Here is a 26584-nt window from a genome sequence, read left to right as displayed (position 1 = left end):
GGACATGCGGAGTGGGAAAGCGATCACATAGGCCTTCGCGGGGCGGTTGCGTCCTGTGTGTATTTCTCTGTATGTCTCTTTATAGTGATGCATTGTCTGGGACTGTCTCCCTCCTTCACTTGCTCCTCTGTGACCCACTGTGGCATCAGTGAAGTCTGCTGTGCTCAGCAGTCAGCGCGTTTGTACACAGCAGCTTTGAGACAGTGCAGCTGACAACCAGCAGCAGGTCGCTTTAGTCCCTGCGAGCATTAAAGGCGGAAGATATGCTCGGTATACCTCAGTGGTCCTTCGGGGAGTTCCCATTTAGCAGCGGGGCAGGCACTCCGTTTATTTGTGTTTTGATGGGTAAAGTTGATCCACACTCAATGATGTGTGATTATGAGGTTGATTTTTTTCACTACTCCTGTTGATCTAATCATAATTTATCATCATTATTTTCAGATCAGTCCTACTGATTGTAAACTGCCGCACTTTTAAAACAAGTCCTACAAGTCACATTTTTTGTCTTTGTGCAGTTTGCACTTTTTTCTTCTACAGTCCAGACACACGTATTAAGTGACTCTGTTTTTGGATTGACCATCGACGTGAATAACAGTTTGGCTTTTGCAGTGTTGCTTCTGTGATGGACTGGTGATCCGTCCAGGCTGTGCTCTGTCTTTTGCCCAGAGTCAGCTGGGATTGGCTCCAACCCCCTGCGAGTTTGACAAAGCGATATTGAAAATAAATGGGTGGTTAAACGCTCGGTTCTGTTGTCATTGCTCAGTTTATCTCATCAAAATTAAAAGTGCATTGTTCGAGTTGCGCTAATTTATCAGTAGGAGAATATATTTATTCTGAGAATCCATGTCCAGGTAAACGGAGTTCACTTATATCGCGATTTTCCTCTGATTTAAAAGCCCCCAAAGCGCTTCACAATGTTAATCACATTCACCCATTCGCTCACACACTAATGGAAGCAGCTGCCATGCAAGACGCTCAGTCCGTCCATTGGGAGCAATTTGGGGTTCAGTCTCTTGCTCATGGACACTTTGACATGTGAGCAAATGGGAATCGAACCTGCAACATTCCGATCGAGAGACGTCCCGCTAAACACACTGACCCAAAGGAAATAGAAAAGTGTCATTGTGTTTCTACTGGAAAAGAAAAACCTGCTTTCTTATCTCATGTTGGTTTTCTTTGTAAAGTCTACCGCGTCGTGTCGCTCAGCGAGTAAAAGTCTTGCTTTTGTGTGTCTAGATGAGGATGACGAAGGTGAGCGCAACACGGTTCCCCTCACACCCCTGGACAGTTTCTTTTCTGATGACGACTCCCTCAAACAACAGAAGAAGAAGAAGCCCAAAAAGATGAAAGAGGGGAAAATGCCCAAAGTCAAGAAAAGGAAAAAAGAGGTAAGGTGTGATTCACATGTTGCCCCATCTGTCATAACCTCAGACACAACAACTTGGCAGGCATTCTGGCTCAAGCCGCGTTCTCCATTTCTCAAACTGTCGCTCTTTTGATGGTTGTGCAATTGGATCAAAGGTGTGTTTTGGCTGCCGGACGGCCGCTGTAATCTAAGTGAGAGGCAGTGGACTGTCACAGGCTTAGGGGAGGCTGGCAGCCGTGTCACCGGTACTGCCAGTGTGCGCTGTGGACGCAGAGTGCCAGCTTAGACTGCAGATTTGAGCCTGCGGTGCCGCTGCCGATGGCATTGACGGGAGGTCAGAGGCACATTGTTGGTGCCAAGCTTAGCAGCAGGAGTCAGAGTGATGACGGAGTGGTTTTGACAGCCGAGCGTCTCCGAACCTGATTGGTTTCGAGCATTAGCTTTTGAAAAAAACAGGGGAAACTATTAAGAATGAAGTTAAAGAGGACATAAAATGAGTTCATAACCATTTATTAGTTGTCATGAACGGTGTTATTTTTATTCAATTGGTATTACTGAATAATTCCAGGTCTAGTTTTTAGCCGTTGAGTCACGAAATCCAAGTTAAATCCATTAGTAGTGGTCAGTCTTGTCACTTTATTACAAGCCGCTGGAGAAGTTTGTCCACCAACTGCAATACTAAATGATTATAAATCAAATGATCTTTAATCCTTCCTGGACAGGCAATTAAAATAATTTCTCATAGAGTTCTTAATATTGTGAGATTTTACTAATTAACTGATCAATGCTTCCACTTGAGTTATCAGACGACTGGTTAACATTACCCACCATTAAATTACAGTTGCAGTTGTACGACGACTGACCAATTGAATTTAGCGTAGAAACATAAAACCCTGACCAAACGGAGGTTAAACTCTCTGTAAAGCAGAGCTGGATGTCAGTCATTCAATTGCAACTCTGTTAGTGTCACTTTCTATATGTTATGCCTTCTCTGCTGTATTGTGAGTCCACGTTAAAGCTGTGTTCAAAGTTTTGTGCAGTTTTCTTCATCCCGGAAAGCGAAAAAAGCCATGCTCGTCTGGCCGTCTCGTTGTGTTCACATGACACGCTGGACGTTTGATTAAAAGGTATAGACAGATCAATCGCCTCATTCTTAAGGCGACCACACTGTGCTATCTGCAGGGCTGCGCATGGGATTGTTATTATGGTGGTATTTCTAACCAGACGATAGTTCACAGTATTTTATAAACCCTGTAAAGGAGGGGGGAAAAAAGTGTTAGGAGGTTCTCTATTGCACTACCCATCAAAGATATACTGTAAGAAGGCTGCAGCTCTGAGGTCTGTCACATCCTCCGTTTGGTCTATTTAGACATCTTTGGTCTGCACTGCGTTTAAACTTTGGTTGAACTGTGGCAGAGCGGGTTTGGAAGCACATTAAGACTCTCTCCTCAAAGGGTCTCGGTCCGCTCATTCGGTGTACGGCATCGTCTCGATGGCAACGTTCACACTTCCACAAATGACCTGCTCCGACGATGCAGCTGCTCCAGAGTTTGTTATCATTCAGTCAAACTTTACAAAGGCGATCGCAGCCCACTATATAATATCTGGCTTTAGGAGGCGTCTCAGAAAGGCTTCATCCATCTCTACTTTGTGCTGAAAAATGTGCTGCCCAGAGGTTGGAAGCTGTATCTTTATTTATTTATTTATTTTCAATTCACTAATCATCAGGAATTCACTGTATTCCCTGTGCTCTCCGCGCCTGTATTGGCAAAGACTCCTGCAGTGTCAGTGACATGGCCAGGATGTTTCCCTCGGCTGGATGGAGATGCCAGCAGTGCTGCGAGGAGCTTGGCTGGCCGGGTTGCCACCCGGCCCTTTGGCTGCTCGTGGTAAACACTGAGCTCAGGGTCTCAGTGAGCTAATGAGGGGGGGACTCCCTCTGACACTCGTCTTTCTCTCCACTGCCTCACTTGCAGGCTGAGCTCTGTATTATCCTTTTTCCTTCCCTTCCCTCTGGTCTCTCGCATGCATCACCTCACTGTGACTTGTGGTTTTGGATGCAGCCCCTTTTATATTGCTTCCGTCCCTTCTTCCTTCCTTCCCACCCACTGAGGAGCCACTTCTGCTGTAATTCACCTTCAATCTTTCCCCAGAGGCTGGTCGCCAGAAGTCAATTGGGGTCAGACGGTGTCTCTGGCACATCCCAGTCTGAAGTCCCGGCTGCGATGGGAACGGTAGACAGAGTGAGATATGCTATATTACTGCGCTCTCATCTGCAATTCCACAAAGAAAGTATAATCGTACAAAAGGAATGACCCTTTGTGTCTCCACTCACGAGAGTTTATTGAAAACACTTAATTTTATTGGTCGAAGAAAAAGCTCCAGTTTGGCCACAATAAAAAATAAAAAAAAGAATCCATGAAGCTGTGACAGAGCCGCTCTCAGCTTTAACATTTCGCTGAAATACAGTCAGTTTGAGATGAGCCACAGCCTTGTTTTTATAACTTCAATATCCTCTCTGGGATTGTGAGTCAACAAAGAGCCGTTGCCGAATTCTGGGAAAAACAAAGAAAAGGCCATTGTTTTGGGATCATAAAGTGTTTTTACAGCGGTATTTTTTTCTTCTTCTTGTTGAACTAGATTTGATTGAATATCCACTTCTTCGCTCATTAGATATTTTCTGTGGCATCCGCTGCAATCTCCCTAAGGCAGAGCCATTATGGGGAAGCATCTAATTTGATTACGTTATCAGTACTTATCCGATTTTCTTCCCTCTGAAAGTAGAGACACCCTCTTTGTTACTGAGTAGTTGTGTCCTCTTTTCTTCGGTGACGTGTATTTCACATGAACTCTGGGCCACCAAGAAGGTTGTTGCAGACTTCAACCTTGTCTCATGCACTTGCTCTCAATGGAGGTTTTGCTTCTCCGCTTTCTTTCTCTCCTCCATCTCCATCTCCTCTCCCCATCCCCCATCACCCATCCTCAATCTTCAATTTACTCTCTCTCTCTTTCTCTCTCTCCCTCTCTCTTACTCTCTCTCTCTCTCTACCCCCCCCCCCCCCTCTCTTCTTATGCATAAACGAGATTTGTCTAGACGGTGCTGGAGCACCGGCTCTGCAACCACAGGCCTCTGCATAACAAGCTCGTTATGCAAACGTGTCTGATTGGATGGCGCCGTTCCATTGGCTGCCACTGTGATAGAGTGTGCATGGGTGTGTGTACGTGTGTGTACGTGTGTGTACGTGTGTGTACGTGTGTGTGTGTGTGTGTGTGTAAGAGTGAGAGAGCAAAAGAAAGGGAGAGAAGTTAAGAGATAGAGTGAGAGAGAAAATAATGGGGTGGAGGAGGGAGGGAGGGGGAAAGCTATGAGATGTGAAGGAGAGAAAAGTGAGAGGAGGAAGAGGAGGAGGAGGGGGGACTATGAGAAAGAGAGAGAGGGAAAACTAAGAGGAGAGTGAGAGAGGAAGGGAGAGAGAGCCAGACACTGCTCAAATTTGGTCACCATGGCAACACAGCCAGGCTGCTGGTAGGGTTGGCGGGCGCTGCGGCAACGTGAGCCTTTCCACTGCGCTACAGAGCAAAACGCCTGCAAGTCTCTCCATGGAGCTGCACAGGCCTGCTGAGCAACAGGCAGCGAGCAGAGCACAAAGCTGCTGTGCACTAATTTTACTCCACCGCACGTGCACACACATGTTCACTCACAGGTAAGTGACACACGGAAAACACAGGAGAACACATGGGAAGCTATCTGCTTCGTGAAAGGAGACGTTTATAATGCACTCTCCCGTGAGCACGTATACACACACACACACACATATATATATATATATATATATATATATGACCCAAACAACAATGGGTGTTTCCATCAGTGAGAAAAAGACACCCATTGAGAAATGTATGCACAAATTAGAATGTATAAGCACACTTGCAAACACCTACCAGCACGAGTACAAGTAATTAGGTGAGAGGTGCATAGAGAGAGAGAGAGTGACAGAGAGAGAGAGAGTGAGAGAGAGAGAGCCTTTCCTCTTCCCTTGCTCACACATGCATGCCATCGTGAGCAGCCGCCAGTGAATTTGCTCATATGCAACACTCCTGATCACACAAACAACACCTGTTAACTGTTAATTCCATACAGCCTTCCAGATGTCTCATATTAAACAGGCAGGATGCAACTCGGTCCACAGATCAGCTGCTCGAGGTATTCTGTTTCTTGGCTTTCATTTATTGTCAAAGCATGATCAAAAGGTGAGTATGCATCTGACTTGACTCCTCATCAGAAGCAAGGCAGGAGGAATTATCATATTAGCGATGCAGTGACACTTTGGGATGATGTAATTTAATTTATGCAAATGCCATCTCGTGGAAGCATTCATCCGAAGTGCTTTATAGCACACGGACAGCATATGTTTTAAGTGTGGGTGGCCTCCGTGGGTGCTTTTAATCTCTCACCCTGGCAAAATTAATGCCTGTGCTTATTTGCCCTATCAAGTTTCATATTTTAATGATTTCCCCTTTTATCACTCGATAAGAAATTGGGTCTCAGAAGATAGAGGGTTTTTTAGTGCGTGTGCGTGTGTGTGTGTGTGTGTGTGTGTGTGTGTGTGTGTGTGTGTGTGTGTGTGTGTGTGTGTGTAAAATTCAGACCTGGAATCTAATTGTGACCCAGGAATCTGGCTTTGATGCTGGCTTCAGTCAGTCACGCTCAGAGGTAGGGAGCTGAAGCGAGCTTCCACTTGCTTACATTTATAAAAAAAAAATATATAGCAGTTTGGCAGGAGCTCTACTCAACATCAAAGAAACATGTCTCGAGTGAAGTTTTCATTCAGTAAAAATACGGTTGTAACTTCTGAAGCTACGAGTTACAGACATTTTTAAATCGCGGGAAGCCGAGACACCGAACGGTTAATCCACGTGTGAGTTTGTGATATTTTTGTTTCTCGCCAAATGTCCCAAAGGGGGGGATCCCGGCACGAGTGGACAGCGACTTGGAGGAGACCTCAGAGGTGGAGGAAGAACGGGAACGTCCGGAATTCGGCTCAGAGAGCGAGAACAGCACCTTTGGTCCCACCAAAAAGAAGAAAAAGAAACCCAAGGAGAAGAAAGAGAAAAAGCCCAGGAAGAAGAAGAGGGATGAAGATGACGACGACGATGACGATGATGATGGTAACATGAAAGTGAGTTAGGGTTCATGTTAAAGATATATCAATAGCTCTCTGTCGGTATCTATATGGATTTTCATTCATTCATTCTGCCACGTTAATTGAATAACTATTGTTTATGTCAGACTTTCCTGCAGCTTGAGATGCTTGCACCATGTGGAAAATTATGAAACAATTCATTAATGTAAAGATATATTCACACGTAAAACAGGTGTCATTTCAATCTATAACTTTGGTTTTTTTTGTGTGTGTGTGTGTATTTTCTCTTCCACCCGTGTGAACTGAGGAACCCAAGTCATCCAGCCAGCTGATGCAGGAGTGGGGTCTGGAGGATGTTACGTATGGCTTCACCGAGGACGACTACAAAACCATCACCAACTACAAGGCTTTCAGCCAGTTCCTCAGGCGAGCATCTGATTTAGTGTCGGGATCATTTTCCCTGTTTTTAAAACGGCCTTGTTCCGTCTGGGTTTTTTCTGGATTGTCGGGAGTCCCTCGCTGAGAGTCTTCCGGCGAAACTCCACAGTGAGACGTCGAGAGTGTGGCGTGACGAGCAAACACTGCTCTTTTTGTTTGAGCTCGAAAGCTCGGCTGTTGGTATAAAGAGTCTGTCTCACCTGGGGCTGTCTGGCTCAGCTAAGCCTCTGCTCCGACAAAGTGGAGCATGAGCTCCTGCAGTGCCCCCCGTGTGTAGTCAGCTGCTTACTGGATGCCTGTGACAGCCGGGAGGCTCTGGGACTCGGTGCTCTGACCCACTATCTTTCACAGGCCAGTGTGCCAAACCTCAAGCTGTTGCCTGACAAATCACAAACATGACATACACAGTGCAAAGCAGGGAGAACAAAACTAAAGGGGGCAGTGGAGTGTCAGCAAATCAAGACCCAGTTCCCTCCAGTGCTGAGCGAAGTAGAAATGATATCAACGGGAATGAAGTGTGACATAATAAATCTGCTTGTCGCTGTTGTCTCGTCTCCCCCTGGTTTCACTCAGGCCTCTCATTGCCAAGAAGAACCCGAAGATTCCCATGTCAAAGATGATGACAGTGTTAGGGGCCAAGTGGCGAGAGTTCAGTGCCAACAACCCGTTCAAAGGCGCGTCTGCCACCGCTGTGGCCGCCGCCGTGGCCGCCGCAGTGGAAACGGTCACAGTGGCACAGCCGACGCCTGTCAGCAGCGGCCAGCTGAGTTCTCCCCCAGGGCCAATCAAAAAAGCCAAAACCAAAGAGGGAAAGGGTAAGGCCTGGCGAACTCTAACAAGGAACATATTACATTTTTTTTTTTTTAAAAGAAGCAATAGCATGGATGACACCGTTAACACATCTGATGTCTGTATCTGTGCAACTCAGGACCAGGAGTAAGAAAGCGGAGCAAGACTGTGAAGGAGGTGAAGAAGAAGCCCAAGCCGAAAAAGACCAAATCAAAGTCGGGCCAAAGTGGGAAGAAAAAGAAAGCGTCCTCGGTACATCTCCTCGTTTTATTCCCCTCCAGCCACCTTCGTCCTCTCAGCTCTTCAACTCCATTTGTTTTTGTTTTTTATTTCCCAGTGACATCAAAGTGACCACAGTGTTTACTTACTGCGAGTGCTGGTTTATTTTAATTCTCGGTGTTGCTCTAAGCTCTTCGGCTGGTGTGTTTGCCTTTCCAGAGCGAGGAGGACTTCCTGGAGGAGTCAGACTTTGATGACATCAGCATCCACAGTGCCTCTGTGCTTTCTGATACCTCGGGGGCCGCCACCAAGAAGAAGGCCCGACGTGGGCGGAAAAAAAGGAAAAGTATGTTTACTGTCTGCTCCTGCCGTGCTCTGCGGTGTGCCCCCCCCAGCCCCACCCCCCCCCCCCCCCCCCCCCCACCCCCACCCCTCTAAAATCCCATTGAAATCCCTCAGAACCAGACTGTTTGATTATGGGTAATGAGGAAATTAAAATGTAATTTTTTCTTTAAGCTTTATTTATTTTGGGAACGCTTTCTGGAGGCAGATGGTCCTTCACGGCAGCGCCTGCCCTCACACTCGTGGAAACTCATTTCCATTTAGAAGCTACTCAGGATAACGTGCGAATACTTGAAACGTTTTACCGCCGATAACCGAGCAGCTGCGCGAACGTGACCGGGGCCGCACGTGTTTGATTACTTCTTCTTTTGCGCCGTGCAGAGGAGGATGGCGACGGCTACGAGACAGACCATCAGGACTACTGTGAAGTTTGCCAGCAGGGCGGAGAGATCATCCTGTGTGACACCTGTCCAAGAGCCTACCACCTGGTCTGTCTGGACCCGGAGATGGAAAAGGCCCCAGAGGGAAAATGGAGCTGTCCACACTGTGTATGTACATCTTCAAATACATTTAATTTATTCCCCCTTTTTGTGTTGCAGAACTACTGAGGTTCAGTATCTTAGAGAAGCATTAGATTCCCATTACAATCATCTGGGATTACATGGAAATATTTAATGCAACTCACTTTACTTATAGATAATGAATCTCATGATAGTATGAATTAAAAAGTATTTATTGTTTCTTGGAAACAGTGGCTGTTGTTAGCCAATCAGGGACGTTGATTAAAGTATGTTCCAAATATTCAGTGCTTTGTTATCGGACTTCAGTGAAAAATTCATATTTTACATAACCTAAATTCAAGTAATGCATCTTTTGTTTTTTTGTGTTTGTTTTTTGCTTGTGAGGCATCTCTAACAAAAGCAAACATAAACTGAAGCTAATCCCACTGCAGGAATTAAATGTGAAATATACATGCAGTGAATGAAAGTGTCAGATATCAGCGAAACAGATCTTAATACTTTTTCTATGTAACATCCAACAAACTTTAAGGACCAATGTAAGCACTAAAATATTGTTTCATATACAAAAAGAACAACAAATGTACCCTAGGTATTATCAAAAAGTTACTGTTAGTTTTTAACCATGCTTTTACTTCACTGTTCTTGCTCAGTTTTTAAAATCATTTCTTACTTAATAGCAGGATGGTGGATTGTTGAGCAATAATAAATAGCTAATATCAATTTTATGAAAAAGGAAAAGCTGTTTTAGTTCAATCTCATGTAAATTAAATGTAATAACACAATTGAAATGCCAAAACATGGTAAATGCTGCAGATAAATCGGTTCTAGAAACTTAGTATGACTTTCACTTTTACCTCTTTATCGAGTAAGTGACCATATCTGGTACGTTGCACTCACCATGATAAGTTCGATAAGTAAACGCATTTATTTTCAAACACACGGCCCAATGTACCTGAAGAAGACATATTCAAACAACTTGTTCTTTTTTTCCCCGATAATGCATTTTATTGTAGAACACCAGAAAATCAGCAAAAAAGAATTGTATAGTTCTTCACAAAGGCTTTTTGTTGTCCCTGTAGGGACATTTATAAGATGTGATATATGACATTTAATATGTGTGATTAACTCACACACGCGTGGCAAACTAATTCTGAATGTTTATTTTAAAACCCACAAAACTAGGTTAAACTTCAATTTGCTATTTCAACGAGTGACCTAGAAAAGGGTGAAAGTAAAACCCTCTAACTAGCATTCTTATGCAAATGTAATTCATCACCTGTTTCACCCTTAATGTGTGAGCGGTGACCGTCCTGCTTTATTCAACATTTTCTCTTAAAATGATGGAATCCTTCAGGAGACAAAACCTTTTCAAAGATTTTCTGATTTTATGGATTAATCTTGTGATTTATTTTGCATGGTTCCTCTGGTGATTCACCACCGCTGGTCTACCAGGTGATAGGTCAAGTTAAAGCTTTCCCTCTGTGAGGAATAGTCCTCTTCTGAAGTCAGTCCGATTTGTGCTCCCGGAATGCTTCCTTATGATTTCACACAATTGCTCTGAATGCTTCATAACCAACTTCAGACAGCAGGCGAGTCCTGGCACGCAGTCTCTAAAAACAGACTCCGTAAATATCACATATAGGTGCTTTTAAAATTAAGGCGATAGTAAGCCTCGGGTTTCATATCCAAACAAAGCTCAGTCCCACTCTGTCCCTCAGGAGAAGGAGGGAATTCAGTGGGAGGCCAAAGACGAGGAAGATGAGGAGGAGGAGGCTGTGTGCGAGGAGGAGGATGACCACATGGAGTTTTGCAGGGTGTGCAAAGATGGAGGGGAGCTTCTGTGTTGTGACACCTGCCCTTCGTCCTACCACATCCACTGCCTCAATCCGCCTCTGCCCGAGATACCGAACGGGGAGTGGCTGTGTCCTCGCTGCATGGTGAGCTGGTCTCTGTGATCTTCATGTCTCGTGTCCCCTCAGCCTTCCGCTATCCAAGTTTTATTGAGAGCGAGGATGCAGTTCAGGAGCGGTCACCAGTTCATCATAGGCCTTACATAGCGAGACACAAATTCATCCATGCATCCCATCTTAGTTCCCACTGTGTCCCCACGGGGTTTGCAGCATGGAGAGGATAACAATCAGCCACGCTGAGGGAGAACATGCAGACTCCACAAAAAGAAAGCTCCAGTAACACAGATCTTTCTGCGAGGCAACCCGTCAAACAACTGCATCATATTTAAAAGCTGTTTGACTGACAAAAGTTTATGATCATGCATGGCGAGCGAAACCAAAAAAATATATGCAAAAATATTCAGGGATTTAAAAGTGTCTGAAAGATCAAACATTGATTATGATGTTAATTTCAATAGTTTAATTTCTTAGATATTTACTTATTCTAATGCTTGCATGATGCATTGACCTTAATTCTATAAAATCTCCCTCCTTGTTAAGTTGATTTATTTGGCAATGAATGTTTCCATATCTTACCTGACCCGTAAGTGCTTCTATTGATGCTTTGGAAACTCATTTAAGCACCGGATTGTAAACAGAGTGATGAATAGCTGATTTCATAATAACATCGAGATAATGAGTTAATCTTTAGTTTTAATGGTGTCTTGGTTTTGTCTTTTAACATGTCACATAAAGATTGCAAAAAAAATTGAGTGTTTCTGGACAGATTTATCCCATTACATCAGATAAAGTATTTTTTTTCAAGCGGCCATAATGCAGCTTTAATGTGAGTAAGTAACTTGCGTGTATGACAGCGCGTCTCTTTATTGTCTCAGTGCCCTCCCCTCAAAGGAAAAGTACAAAAGATTCTGCACTGGACCTGGGGGGAACCCCCGCTGCCGGCTGAACCTCCTGCAGGCCCCGATGGGAAGCCGGCTGATCCGCTGACCAAGCCCCCGCTGAAGGGCCACCCAGAGAGGGAGTTCTTTGTGAAGTGGGCTGGCCTCTCCTACTGGCACTGCTCATGGGTCAGCGAACTGCAGGTGAGGCGCCATGGAGGAGGCCTCGTCTCAGGTCAACACTTCTGCTCTCTTCCGCCACAGAAACTCGACTTTAATGTCGAAAGATACAGAACAAGACGAACGAGGCTTTGTTATTTGCTATATATTATGAAGTGGCTCTGCTTTTTCAGGCTTTTCCACAGTGCGCACAGATGTTGTTTCATTAGTGGAATCATCCAAGGTGCAAACCGCAGTCACAGTTAGTAAGCAACCAATATTCACAAATAAGTCGCTGGCATTTACTTTGGTGATGAAAGACGTTAGTTTCTTTCTATTTTTTCGTAGATTTGGAGAAGTCCCATGTAATTCCTAATTTATTTTGTTTGTAGCCAAGTAGTCTCCATTAAAGATTACTCTGCTATTTGGTGTTTTAGGTTAAATTAATCTTTTTTTGTTGGAAGAATTTGATGCCGCATCTGTATATCTAAAATAATCTGCACGTTTAAAGTGAAATCTAAGAAATCTCAGAATCAATCATTGTGCTTTGTGGCTGTGTAGTTGGAGCTGTACCACACGGTTATGTATCGAAACTACCAGCGCAAGAACGACATGGATGAGCCTCCGCCGTACGACTATGGATCCGGAGAAGAGGAGCTCAACAGTGAAAAAAGGAAGAGCAAAGACCCCCAGTATGCCGTGATGGAGGAGCGCTTCTACCGCTACGGCATTAAACCAGAGTGGATGGTGATCCACCGGATAATCAACCACAGGTGGCTGCTTGTAGTTATTCAAAGTCTCACATTCGTGTTTTTTTTTGGGTTTTTTTGGGGCACAGATTTCTTCAAATTTTCAGATTTTATTTCACAAACCTGAAAATCTCAACATGAAGCTGCTGCTTCATGATGCCTGCTGTCATCTTGCTTTCACTTCCCCCCGTACTTTATAGAAGGGGATTTTTGAACAGTTAATAATATGAGAAGGCTTGTCTTTAAGATCACAGCCAAGAGTTATATAATCTAATTATTGATCGGTATTATATAACCTCAAAAACTCTAAACCTCATGTCATTTTCATGTGCTCTTTGTAGTTTCGATAAGGATGGTGACGTTCACTACCTGATCAAGTGGAGGGACCTTCCCTATGACCAGTGCACCTGGGAGGTGGATGACTTTGACGTCCCAGAGTACGACGGCCATAAAGCTTCCTACTGGGACCACAGGTTCGTGACAGGCATCGTGTGCAGCTTATTCCAAGTTTTTCTGTAATAATGTGATGATTAAATATCTCACACAAAGAAAATAAACAAATGCATATGTCGGCACCTGCTGTCATCTCCCTTCTGTCTTCCTTTCTGTCTGCGATTTTGTTTTTTCTCTTTTGTTATTTGTGTTCCAATTTCTTTTGTCAGAGAGCAAATATTAGGGGAGGATCAACGCCCCCTTGTGGTGAGGAAAGGAAAGAAAGTTAAAGAGGACCATCCAAAGAGGGAGGTTCCTCCTGATGCTCCCATAATAGATGTAAGTTGGGATATTCAGAAGCACTGACGTGACGTACATTGATTAACTCCCTTACAGTCAACACCATGACTATTCTGTCAAGATCTTCAAAGTGATGCTACACGTGTGAATTCCTACATTTACTTAATTGAGTGTTGCCTAGTCTTCCCTCTCTCATAAGACATATGTTCACCTCACTAGCCGACCATCAAGTTTGAGCACCAGCCGTGGTACATTAATGCCACTGGAGGGACGCTGCACCCGTACCAACTGGAAGGACTGAACTGGTTGAGGTTCTCGTGGGCTCAGGGCACAGACACGATCCTGGCCGATGAGATGGGGCTGGGAAAGACCGTGCAGACAATAGTGTTTCTCTACTCACTATATAAAGAGGTAAGCCTTAAAGACTTTCTTGAGTTCAGCCTGCCTATTGCGTAACATGTGTGGAGTCATGGTTCACTGACAGCGGTGTAGAAAGCCCACTCGAGGAATAGCTTTAATAGAAATGCTAATGTGAACTGAGATTTAACCAACAAAGCAGGAAAAAGGAGTGATAAAACTTGTTGTTACTTCTTTGCCATGTCTTTCCCCCTTTCTGTCAGGGTCACTCGAAGGGTCCTTTCCTAGTGAGTGCGCCTCTCTCCACTATCATCAACTGGGAGAGGGAGTTTGAGATGTGGGCTCCAGATTTCCATGTGGTGACGTACACTGGAGACAAAGACAGCAGGGCAATCATCAGGGACAACGAGTTCACCTTCGAGGACAACGCAGTGAAATCGGGACGCAAGGTTTTCCGTATGAAGGTACTGCAACTGATGCTCGTCTCTTCTGCGTCACAACCGCGTCAACCACGGCTAAAGCAAGCAAATGGGGTGTATTGAACGAAATACCGTTTCCCATTATATCTCACCACTGCTGAGAAAGTGAAAATTGTATTTCTGTACCCCTTTGCAGAAAGACACGCCCATCAAGTTCCACGTGCTGCTGACGTCATACGAGCTGATCACTATAGATCAGGCCATTCTGGGCTCCATCACGTGGGCCTGTCTGGTGGTGGATGAAGCTCACAGACTGAAGAACAACCAATCCAAGGTAGCAACGGCTGCAAAGGAAGCAGAAACGGCACATCTAAAACAATAAACTGCATCTGTCTGTCTGTCTATAATAAATAACTAGTTAGCTCATGGTTTATATGAAGTTAACTGATAAATACATAGCTATTATAGAGAAACACATGTTTGTGATGATTTGTTCTTTTCCTGCAAGCTTCATACACAAAGTAAAACGTCTGATAGTTATGATATGAAGGTAGTATAAAAAGACGTGATACTGCAGGCTTATAGTGAAACATGTCCTTGTGATTTATTACTTAGGTACGTCACGTTATCATCCTGACAAATGTGTCTATTTTTTCAGTTTTTCAGGATTCTCAACGGGTATAAGATCTATTACAAGCTGCTGCTCACTGGAACTCCGCTTCAGAACAACCTGGAAGAGCTTTTCCACCTGCTTAACTTTCTCACCCCAGAGCGCTTCAAGTGAGTCCTCTGTCCACTTTTCTGTCATTACCACACTTTCTACCAAATCTTGTGTCTGTTAGCGCCCTGCTAGATGTACAGATAGTGTGATTCTTCTTTACGTGACCTGTCCTCCGCGCAGTAACCTGGAAGGGTTCCTGGAGGAGTTTGCCGATATCTCTAAGGAGGACCAGATCAAGAAACTGCACGACCTGCTCGGACCTCACATGCTCAGGAGGCTGAAAGCCGACGTCTTCAAGAACATGCCTGCAAAGACAGAGTTGATTGTCAGAGTGGAGCTCAGTCCCATGCAGAAGTAAGACAAGAAAGGATCATTTGCCGTATCGCTGTGTCGCATTGCGGTCATGTGCAAAGCTTTTTTACCTGAAAACCTTCTTGTATAGCCGGCTTACATATTCAGTCAAAATATTCTCATCATATCGCAGATAAACTGTGACGTTGTAGATGCTGCTTGCCAAATGAGAGACACGTCTCTTCCCTCCTGCAGAAAATACTACAAGTTCATCTTGACGCGAAACTTTGAAGCTCTGAACTCAAAGGGTGGCGGAAACCAAGTGTCCCTGCTCAACATTATGATGGACTTGAAGAAGTGCTGCAACCACCCCTACCTTTTCCCCGTGGCTGCCGTGGTGAGGAACCGTGTGGCATGTCAATACTGTTTGAGGAGGCCATGACTGTCAGACAAACATACCAGCAGCCTTTACTTTGCATTGCATTGTTAAACAAAAATCAAGGTCGTTTTTCAGACTGACGCTGATGGATTCCATTTTTTTTTTTAATCTCCTAGGAGGCCCCCGTTTTACCCAACGGTTCCTACGATGGCAACCAGTTAGTGAAGTCCTCAGGAAAACTGACGCTGCTTCAGAAAATGCTCAAGAAACTCAAAGACGAAGGACACAGAGTTCTCATATTTTCTCAGGTAGTAGTTAAATAAGTATTGCACCGAACCCGGAAACAGTGACTGTTATTGAAGTCCGCTCACCTTTGACCTGACAGTGTCATTCATGTCATCTCCTTGATTATTAGGTGTGCAAGCGATTATCTAAATTATTCCAATTGGCTTAAAGTGTGATAACGTCTTGTTTACAGATGACGAAGATGCTTGATCTGCTTGAGGATTTCCTGGAGTTTGAGGGTTATAAATATGAGCGTATTGATGGAGGAATAACAGGAGGCCTGAGGCAGGAGGCCATTGACCGTTTCAATGGTGAGTTTTGGTTAAGTTTTTCTCACATTGATTACTCATGAGGTTGTTTCTTAATGAATTCTTGCTTCGTTTGGTCTTTGGAGTGCGAGAAATTGGTTAAAACGGTTAGATGGAACTGTATTATAAGGGCCAACAACACAAATAATAACTTTCATGTTGCTGGACTAAGTTTTGCAGCTCTGTGCCTGTGCCTGCATGTTTGCTCCCTGTACTTTGCATTTGCTCACTGGCACACTCCTGAACACGGAAAGCCACGCTCTGCTTTGTCTTGTGTCACAGCACCGGGTGCACAGCAGTTTTGCTTCTTGCTTTCAACGCGAGCCGGAGGCCTCGGCATCAACCTGGCCAGTGCAGACACGGTCATCATCTACGACTCTGACTGGAATCCTCACAATGACATCCAAGTATTGATTTCTCACAGATTTTTATTTTTATTTTTTGTGACGCATGCTTTCGTTGCACTTGAATTTAGAAGAACGTCGCCACTTCCTTTGCCTGCTCTTTGCTCCGATGCCATTTATAACTTTCTCCTTTGTGTCTCGCCACCTTTTCATCATCCCAGGCTTTTAGCAGAGCCCATCGTATCGGCCAAAACAGGAAGGTGATGATCTATCGTTTTGTGACTCGGGGCTCGGTGGAGGAGCGAATCACACAAGTTGCAAAGAGGAAAATGATGCTGACCCACCTGGTGGTGCGACCCGGCCTCGGCTCCAAAACCGGATCCATGTCCAAACAAGAACTGGATGACATTCTCAAGTTTGGCACTGAGGAGCTTTTCAAAGACGAAATGGAAGCAGCACGGACCATGGGTGCGTCCGTCTCCCAACATGAAACATTTTTCTGTTTCACGAGTCACAAAAAAAAAAAAAAAAAAAAAAAAAAAGAAGTTTCAGATAGGTTCCAAACCTCCAGTTGATTTTCACGGTGTAAACAACACTATTGTTTGATGTTACCAAACAAATGAGACCGGGGGTTGAGACAGTTGAAGGTGTTGTTGTTCACTGTGATTGTCAGAATAAGTTTCCATCGTGCCCGTCACTCACACGTTCAGTAGCGGTGCCACGGGACGATAGTGCATCAGTTATTATGCCATTTATAAATCCTCGCATTGCCTTTAGACCAACGTTTACATATTTTATCTGCCTGAAAGGTCCTCCTGCTCGTCATTAAATCAGAGATTCTTATCAACAGGCGATAACAAGGATGGCGAGGAGGGTAATGTAATCCACTATGACGACGATGCCATCTCAAAGCTGTTGGACCGCAGCCAGGATGCCACTGAAGACACTGAGATTCAGAACATGAATGAGTACCTGAGCTCATTCAAGGTGGCTCAGTATGTGGTGAAAGAGGAAGACGGAGAGGTGAGAATTAACCAGTGACACCGGGTTAACTGGCATCACACCGGGGCGGCAAATTGATTTCGTGGATCACAGTCTCACCTCACAGCATGCATGTTCCCATCATGCCAGCATCGGTTCCATCCAGGTCCTCCGGTTTCCTCCGGGGATTGGGGGACACGCTTGTTACATGAATCTATGGCGCTTAATTGTTCCCAGATGCGAGTGTATGTGGGTGATTTGTCAATATATTTGTGTGTTTTATAATCAAAATGAAGTATTTTGGTGATACTTTCAACATTATTTCTATCAGTACAGGCTAGTTTAAGTGAGCAGCTGCTGAGCTGGTTGCTCCTCGAGGACTTCCTAATATTTAGACGTAATTTCACAATAAAACATTGATGAGATTGGATTCAGAACAAGCTGCACACGAAGAGAGGTAGACGCACCGAACGCCAAGGAGCTGTTTCATTGAGGCCAAACCCAGTTTGTAGTGTTGTTTCCAAGGCAACCACATCATAATTCATCATGTGACCTTATAAATCATAAGTATGAGCCATTAACATGAATACCAAGTTTGGAGAGTTGGTTTTCAACCTAGTCATTGTGTCAGGATTTGCAGTAGCTTCATACGCCCCTCAGTACTTCTTTACAGTATTCACTGATGTGTATATGTGTGTGTGTGTCTGTGTGTGTGTGTCTGTGTGTGCCGGTGTGTGTGTGTGTGTGTGTGTACTCAGGAGGAAGTCGAGCGGGAGATCATAAAGCAGGAGGAGAACGTGGACCCAGACTACTGGGAAAAACTTCTCCGCCATCATTACGAGCAGCAGCAGGAGGATCTGGCCCGGAACCTGGGCAAAGGCAAACGCATCCGAAAGCAGGTCAACTACAACGACACGACCCAGGAAGACCAAGGTAGGTCCTGTCAACAGATACAGAGCTGCTCCATCAGGACCCTCATCCCTCGGATCAATGTTTTCTCACATATCTCCACCACAGATGCTTTTAAAGGTGCTAATCTTTTTATGTTGTGATACAGAAACATCTTAGCGGCAGTATTCGTAAAAACAACAGCAAAGTTCTGCTATTTCCCCCTTCAGTGTCAAATATTGCCAGGATCTGGCCTTTCTGCTCATGTTTGAATGGGAGCAAAACTGCCCATTAAGAAGCTCAGCTGATGATGACGTTTGTGTTTGCTGCTGGAACACTGTGGGCCAGTGCCTGCATGAAGAACAGCTTTAACTAAACTAATTATTGCTAAACAGATTATTTTAAAGATCAGGACAATCCCTCTGAGTCTTCTGTGATTACTCTGTCAATGTTAGATGTTGGACCTCATGATAATTTAAAGCCATTTTGAAGTGAGACGTCTCTGCCGACGATGCAGATGCTTGACGCCGCAGTTGGAGTTTAATTTTAATGGCGTATTTTCTGTGGCGCTAATCATTGTGCAATTTGCTGCGATCGATGGATGGATAGACGCCCTTTTGGTCTATGTATCTCAGCCCTTCTGCTTGAATCTTCTTAAAAGGGCCTGGATGAATGTATGGATGTATCTTCCATACATAACAATTATATGATTTCTCCCGGCTGATAAAATGAAACGCATCAAAGTAAAGCCGGGCTGTCACCTCTCATGCATGGAGAGTGATACGCATGTGATTCAACTCGTAACGCTCACAAAATAATAAATGTTTGCCCAATATCCAGATTTGTATTTTCAAAATAAAAGATATCAAAGGCAGAGCCACAGAAAAAATATATTGGTTGACGGCTTCTAGTTTGAGACCTTGACTGAAGAATATTTAGTCTCTGCGTTCATACATTTATTACATGACTGTTTGCTAAAATATTGATTTATAATTAACATTTTCATCTTTGACACACTGATTCTACTGCATTGAGTCACGAACTGACCAATATCGTGTACGATATTGAAACCGAGGTTCAAAAAGTGGTAAAGTATGTGAATTAAGTAGCTGCTAACCCAAGAATCATTTAGTTTAAATTAAGCCAAATATCTCCACCAAACTTACCTAACAAACACTTATCTATAACTAAACTCAAGACAAATAACTCCCAATGATCTTCTACCTAACAGAGCATTGCTGTTGCATTTACTTCCTGCTGAATGAGTTTATTTTTCGTTGTGTGAGGCATGTGTTATCCAAACACAGCTTAGTTTGGGCCTATCCCAATTAACTCCTACCGGAAAGTGTTGGCCTCGCTCAAATTGGCCACAGAGTGTGTTACACAGACCTAAAGCTCGCTTGAATCTCATACATTTATTTAGTCTGTGCACGGGGCTTGAAAGCACTTCTTCTAAAGAAGTTAGCGCTCTCCATGTGTATTGCAGTTGTCCTGCATTTGAACTTTTTCGAGAGAGTGGCGGCTCTCGGGCCCACTGCAGCTCAGAGAGCACTCTAAGTTTGAAGTGAGTGTCTGCCAGTTGTCAACTCTCACCTCTCTCCCAGAGGACAGGAGTAGTAGTCCAGCATGTGCTGCTGCTGCTGCTGCCCAGCTGTAGTGGTCTGTAGTAATCTGCAGTGCCATGGCGCCCTCAGGTGGCCACCAACGGAAGCGAACGCAATGTACTGTTTCTCTTTGATGTGTGGCTCAGAATGGCAGGATGATCTTTCAGACAATCAGTCGGAGTACTCTGTGGGGTCCGAGGACGAGGACGAAGATTTCGAGGAGAGGCCTGAAGGTAGGCCGACAAAACTAGTCATTGCCCTTATCGAACCTTCATACTTACACACTCGGTTCTTATTGCGGCGTCTTACGAACGCCACCGTGGATCATCTTCCCCCAATACTCTGTGTGTCATCCTTCCTCACCACATCCTTCCTGGCAGCTTTGTCGTAAACATCCTTTTTTCCATCTCAATTTTGTCTCTCTCACCTTCCCAAAAAAAACTGTCCCAACATAATGCAAGTCATTTAAGTTGCATCTCAAATTAAACGTATTTTAAACAACGGCTTCGTTTTATTTTTTTTTATTACTATTTGTAGGTGGACGCAGACAATCTCGTCGGCAGCTGAAAGGCGAAAAAGATAAGCCTTTGCCACCCTTACTGGCTCGTGTTGGCGGGAGCATTGAGGTGTGCATCTCCACCACAGCATGTTTAATGTATTCACATGGTAGTCATGTGCATTTTAGAGTTCTGTCATTTGCCAGACGTCTTACGTTTTCAAAAGCCATTCTCAAAACGTACCTAGAGTTTTGGTTGGCAGACAAGCCTCTGAAGAGACACAGCATCGTGTCGACAGTCTCGTACATTAAAAATAGATTGAAACGTTTCTATTTTTATCCTTCCTCTCATCCATAAGGCTTCCGACAATCTCCAGGTTTTTTTTCAACCTTCTTTAATTCACCCACATGTTGAGGTTCAGTCGTCCCAAAATACACGGTGACGTACACGCTACAGGTTGAGTTTCTCAGCTCAGTTTAAACATTTTCACTGAATTCAGAGCGAATACTTGTTTAGTGTATTTATTTGAACATACAGTAGATTTCAAAATTTATTAAAATGTTGACGCACGCGAACACTCCCAATTTTAATTCTACTCGGCTCTGATTTTAAATTTTATTTCCACTTCCTACCCTGAAAAATATTCCTTCAAACATACTTACATGACCCTCTCATCATTTCCAGGTACTGGGGTTCAACGCCCGCCAGAGGAAAGCCTTCCTTAATGCCATCATGCGTTGGGGCATGCCTCCGCAGGATGCTTTCAACTCTCATTGGCTGGTTAGGGACCTGAGAGGGAAGAGTGAGCGTGAGTTCAGGTAACGTCCCAACATTCTTCATGCCTAAACTATGACACTCCCCAAGTATTGCTGTTTGATGAAGCTGTAATTAGGTTTTTCATGGTTATTCGTGTAAAGAAGCAGCTCAGGGCCATTTCATTACTTTGACAGAGCGGGTGTCGTTATTCAAGGTCCAGTTAGCGCCACGGCACTCTGACAAAGTCTGCAAAAGTTGGCCTCGCACGTCTCAGGGTTTCCTCACTTTGTTATAGACCAGATATAGACATGACATGATTACATAATCAGACCCAGAGTGATATTTTAAAAGTAAAATACCTACATTATAACCAGTAACCATCAAACAAAAAGTATGTGAATACTTTCAAATTAGCTTGTTTTTTTTTTTTTTCCAGAAAGATAAAGGCTTCGGAATAGATTGAAAAGGACACTAAAAGCATAATGAATAAATGTGAACAGATAATTTCGCAGCTACCAAATATATATATGTACATGCATGCGCATTAGAGTAATTATATGTTGAAGCTAATGTAATTCTGAAACAGCCGAATAAAGCAATTTGATAAAATCATTACTGAAAGAGACATAATAAGCGATATTTAATCTAATAAAGAAATTAAAACTGGACTGTAATGATTACTGCTAATGGTTCTATTTACAGTATGAGAACACAATGATAGGTGTTTATATCACTGTAGGTGTTATTACTCATACCGCTATTATTATTATTATTAATATTAGTATTAATATTATTATTATGATCAAAAATCATGTTTCTTCTAAGTTGTAAATAGTTACGTTGCATGAATTTCAATATTATATCATAGTATTTTCCACAGACACACGATATCACAATTCTGATCCAAATGAAATGAATTATTTTCATGGTTTGTTGGAACGTGAAAGGAAAAATCGAATAAACAACTTTAAATATGTTTAAACTTTGGACAAGACTACAGATTAATGATTTTTCTCTTTTTTAATACCGATGCTCCCTCTGTTACAATAACATCTTTGATAATACTACTTTTAAATATGAGAAATGCTTTTCACTTACAAAAAATGTCAAACATCGTTTTTACCTAGAAACTAAAGTAAAAACTGAATACGGCAGTAAAACATGAAAGCGGATTTAATTGAATGTGTTTAAAATAGATAAAGATTCCAACTGATATTCTCTGGCAGGCTGTTCTCCACGTCTGCGTCGCCTTCAGGTTTCCAATCTAATCCGACGAGTCGCTTACAAGGAGCTGTCAGAGGAAATCAAGCTTCGTTTTAGCCTGACAAGGAATCAGATATCCAGTTGAGGGACAGGCACATCCTTCCCTTTAAACGTGTGAATAACTACTTGAAAAATAAAAAAAAATTCCAAAATGTTCATCTGGTAATACATCTTTTACTACTGCAACAAGTACCTCTCTTACAAATGCTGCGGCTCCGCCTGCTTGAGTCTGTAACACTTCCTCCATAGTTGTTAACAGTAGTTTTGGAATGATTGCTGGTTCCCTCGGAGGGTTGTTCTCTTGTTATATCAACTGTAACATGTCTTTGCTCATCAGGGCCTATGTGTCTCTGTTCATGAGGCATTTATGTGAGCCGGGGGCAGATGGAGCGGAGACCTTTGCAGATGGCGTCCCCCGTGAGGGACTGTCTCGTCAGCATGTTCTCACCAGGATCGGAGTCATGTCCCTTGTCAGGAAAAAGGTGGTGGTTATTCAAGCAAAGACATCCTCTTCACAGAACGTTGAGTCTTGGTGCTGTAACACTGTGGGATCGTGGAGAAACTAGGTCAATCTGTCTGGGCAGAGGCAGGAAGGGGAAACGCTCTTCCACCTGCAAACTTTCGCCCATTTTAAGCAAAACTGCAAAATCTACAGATTTAATCATCTGAGTAAATAAAAAAAACCTTCTCACATACAAATGATATTTTAGAGTCACTCCCATTCACTCTTATATGTTGCTTTTCTTGCACTGGAATAGGAGCTGTTTTTCAAGGCACATTTCCAGCATTTTTCACATTTCCAAAGTCAAATATATTGAATATATCTTATTACAATTGGATCTAATGTTCGGCATTGTAAAGCGTCATGGTTTACCTGGTGTGGCGTCTCCGTGTGAATCTGCACAAAAATAACTTCAGTTGTTTTTGCATTGAGTTCTTTGGGGAAATTATTTCTCGGCATGTAACACGTCCGAGTCACAGTTAACTTTAACTACACGTAGTAAAAGCAGTGGGCTCTGCCTGTGTGCCGCGTGGTACCCGAGGAGCAGTTGAGGGTTATGGGCCTCGCTCAGGGACCTACTGTGGTAACCAGTCAGCACATTTCCAGCAATAAGCGCACTCCTCTTACCATTAACCTTTTCACATTTATCTTTCACATGGTGAGGGAAGAAACTTTGTATCCCCAACACTGTTTTTTTTTTTTAGAGATTCGTGTTCTGTAAATATGTAGATTGTCTTTTATTGAATCTTTTTAAATGCACGACCTCTAGTGAAAAAAATGAAAACCTGATTTGATGTGTTATTGACGACGTGTCCAGATGAACCACGTTTACTTTACAGTCCAGTTCTTTTACTTCAGTTTATCCAATCTATTATGTTGTAGGTGCAAGAGTTTGAACATGTGAATGGGAAGCTGAGTTCTCCGGATCTGATTCCCATCGGATTGGAGCTGAAGAAGCTGACCGAGAGCCTATCGTCCGATCCGAACACCCCTGTTCCAGCCAGTCCCGTGGCGACACAGCCAGGCACCCCCGTCCCATCAGGTCAGGGCGCAGCCTCTTCACTCACTCGTCGTTCACTGTTCAGACTCAGAAGATGTTTGGAAGGGCAACAAAGTCTGAGCTGTTGTCGGTTTGTGGATTCTTTAGAGAAGACTGAGTCTTTCCCGGTTACTGCCGAAGACAAAGAAATCACAGAGCAAGACGGCAAGAAGCTATTAGACCAGGAAGTAAGTCCTCCTTTTCTACACATTACTTTCATTCTCCTCACTTGTCCCGTCCTTCTCGTGGGTCGCCACGCTGTAACCTCGAGCTCTCCCGTTGTCCTCAGAAGACTCTTTTTGTCGAGCGCAGACATCTCTCTCGCTCGTTTCCCTTGGCCTCGTCCTAACTTTTCTCCCTCTCCTCCCCCTGCCGCCCCGCCTGTGTTCGCCCCGGCAGTCCTCCAGCGCAGAGCCGCCGCCGGCACCTGAAAAAGAAGCCGACAGCGAAGAGGGCAAGGCCAGCGCAGAGGAGAAAACAGGAGACGAGAGGAGGAGAACCGAGTCGCCCTCCACAAAGACCGAGCCATCTGCTCCCCCAAAGGAGTCCGCTTTCAAACAGACCGAGCCGCCATCCAGCCATCCCTCGCCCAAGAGTGAGTGGCGCACGATCCGTGTGCCGCCGGTTTTTATTCAACGGCAAGGTCGTGTTGTGTTGATTTAATGCTCCTCCCCGCGTGTTTCCTCAGTGGAGCCGTGCAAAGAAACGGAGAAGCCCTCAGAAAAAGGAGACACAGATTCTCCTCTGGCAAAAACGGAAGACAAGGAAAATAAGCCAGGTATACATGCTATGAATTCTTGAACTAAACAGGTACAAATGGCGATACGACCGAGCACCTTTGGAAAGCATAACCACTATGAATAGCCCATTAGGTGGATATATGCCCCCTGAAATTGCTCTGCCATTTATGTCACTATTGCAGATGATGTGAAGAATGAAGAAGCATTAGAGGGACGATTAAATGGCGACAAAGACACTTTGGACGAGATGGATGAGAGCAGAAAGGAGGACAAAAATGGATACAAAACCAAGTTCATGTTTAACATTGCCGATGGAGGTTTCACAGGTAAGAAAAAGGCTTAATCATGAATAAGGGGTTCCAGCGTTATTTTTCATATTTAAAGGAGAGCAATAAGATATAGTTGTTCAGCAGTGCTGGATGCATTTGTTATCCAACAATATCAGCAATACTTGTGATTCATATGTTCTTAAAGGTTCTGTATAAATATGTGGTGTTTAATATAAATGTATCTACAACATATTCAAAAATAACATTACGGAGTTTCCAAATTATCACATTTTATTGTAATGAGTAATCTGTAATACGTTTCCTATCTCTCACTGATGACCACAACATTATGTAACTCAAACTGAATTTAAAGTTGTTAATCCATTATCAAGCAACTGACAGTATTAATTAACAGAGTCACCATATATTTTCTCCCTGAGGGTTAATTGTTGTTCTTAAAAACCCATTTCAGACACATTAAATAATCACATTCAGTATGTGTGTTTGTCTGTCCACCCTCCCGCTTAACAAACTGAACTGTTAGAACTACCTCACAACTTCTCACATGTGTGTGCAAAAGTATTCAATTCAGTTTTAAAGTATATAAAAGTAAAAACAAAAACATAAATTCCTTTTTCTTTTTTTATTAACCTTTATTGATACATGATGCCTTTTTTATCTTGACATTTTTTATGTTGGACAGTGCACTATGCAGATAGATTTCTACACATGTGCCCGTGAAGACATTATATATAAATCATACTGTGTTAGTCAGCAGGGATACCTTAACCACAGTGTCACAGATCATAATTCAACACGTCCCAATGTGTCGAGTGAGAAATCGAATTATTTTCTGAAATGAAAAATACAAACAAAAAAATCTCTAATAATCCCAGTAAGTCGTAGCATTTAACTATCCTAGATGTTATTTGATTTGACATTGAAACTCCAAAAACTATTCTTACTGATAACATCAATTACTGATCGTCTGATCACGTCATTTACGGTCCTGATAAGACAGTTTGGGTTTTTACATCAGCTCAAAGGATGGGGCGTGCCTCCCCTGGGGGGCGCCAAAGATCTTTAGGGTGGCGCTCATGGGCAATCTAGTACTACAAGTACAACTATGTGTGATAATATGTGTAATAACTACAAGTTTCTGGTAAGCCAACTTCATATATGCTTCATATAAGATGCTTGTGTGATTTTCCTGGTGTTGGATTCAATAATCTGCAGTTTGTAATTGCTTTATAACGAGCAAGTTAAATAAGATAGTCAAAGAAAAAAAAGCCACATTTGATTAAATTAATCTGTGTCAATATGCACTTCCTTGTTCTCATGAGCAGACGTTCCCTTTATTTTCACCTGATATCTTTGTAAACTCTCTTGTTTGTCGTCACGCCGTCAGAGTTGCACACCCTCTGGCAGACTGAGGAGCGAGCGGCGCTGACCTCCGGAAAGATGCACGACATCTGGCATCGCCGCCACGACTACTGGCTGCTCGCCGGCATCGTAACGTATCCTTTTCCCGGGTGTCAAAGCGAGAGGCGTGGAGCCTCCCCTAGGCCCCATTTAATACCTGATATTTACAAACCACGAGGCGTGACGTGAAACGACGCTTATTAGGAGCCGTCTTCTTCTATTTGAGGCGTCTCGCCGGCTTCTGCGCCCGCATTTGTTTTCCTTGACTGGGA

At 43.6% G+C, this 26584-nt stretch overlaps 1 protein-coding gene across 1 annotated transcript in view; it reads left to right on the top strand.

The window, feature by feature from the left end:
- Positions 1-26584, top strand: part of chd5 (chromodomain helicase DNA binding protein 5) — a gene marked incomplete at its 5' end in the record, with an annotated part of 42344 nt that overhangs the window by 7689 nt on the left and 8071 nt on the right. Inside the window, 34 exons of the mRNA XM_080462362.1 lie at positions 1237-1388; positions 6328-6546; positions 6818-6936; positions 7522-7763; positions 7877-7989; positions 8176-8302; positions 8680-8846; positions 10538-10756; positions 11605-11811; positions 12328-12539; positions 12857-12988; positions 13178-13286; positions 13467-13658; positions 13868-14068; positions 14220-14357; positions 14682-14803; positions 14925-15098; positions 15291-15432; positions 15591-15722; positions 15893-16010; positions 16290-16414; positions 16573-16819; positions 17202-17374; positions 18091-18265; positions 19971-20057; positions 20362-20450; positions 21006-21139; positions 22678-22822; positions 23725-23884; positions 23990-24069; positions 24281-24476; positions 24570-24659; positions 24804-24947; positions 26299-26407. Of these exons, the coding sequence (XP_080318488.1) occupies positions 1237-1388; positions 6328-6546; positions 6818-6936; positions 7522-7763; positions 7877-7989; positions 8176-8302; positions 8680-8846; positions 10538-10756; positions 11605-11811; positions 12328-12539; positions 12857-12988; positions 13178-13286; positions 13467-13658; positions 13868-14068; positions 14220-14357; positions 14682-14803; positions 14925-15098; positions 15291-15432; positions 15591-15722; positions 15893-16010; positions 16290-16414; positions 16573-16819; positions 17202-17374; positions 18091-18265; positions 19971-20057; positions 20362-20450; positions 21006-21139; positions 22678-22822; positions 23725-23884; positions 23990-24069; positions 24281-24476; positions 24570-24659; positions 24804-24947; positions 26299-26407 (5191 nt within the window). The remainder of the gene's footprint in view (positions 1-1236; positions 1389-6327; positions 6547-6817; positions 6937-7521; positions 7764-7876; positions 7990-8175; positions 8303-8679; positions 8847-10537; positions 10757-11604; positions 11812-12327; positions 12540-12856; positions 12989-13177; positions 13287-13466; positions 13659-13867; positions 14069-14219; positions 14358-14681; positions 14804-14924; positions 15099-15290; positions 15433-15590; positions 15723-15892; positions 16011-16289; positions 16415-16572; positions 16820-17201; positions 17375-18090; positions 18266-19970; positions 20058-20361; positions 20451-21005; positions 21140-22677; positions 22823-23724; positions 23885-23989; positions 24070-24280; positions 24477-24569; positions 24660-24803; positions 24948-26298; positions 26408-26584) is intronic.

This window comes from Lipophrys pholis (assembly GCF_963383615.2).
Source record: "Lipophrys pholis genome assembly, chromosome: 4".
Taxonomy (NCBI): Eukaryota; Metazoa; Chordata; class Actinopteri; order Blenniiformes; family Blenniidae; genus Lipophrys; species Lipophrys pholis.
The sequence above is the reverse complement of the archived record's forward strand: the minus strand, read 5'-3'. Positions and strand labels throughout refer to the sequence as shown.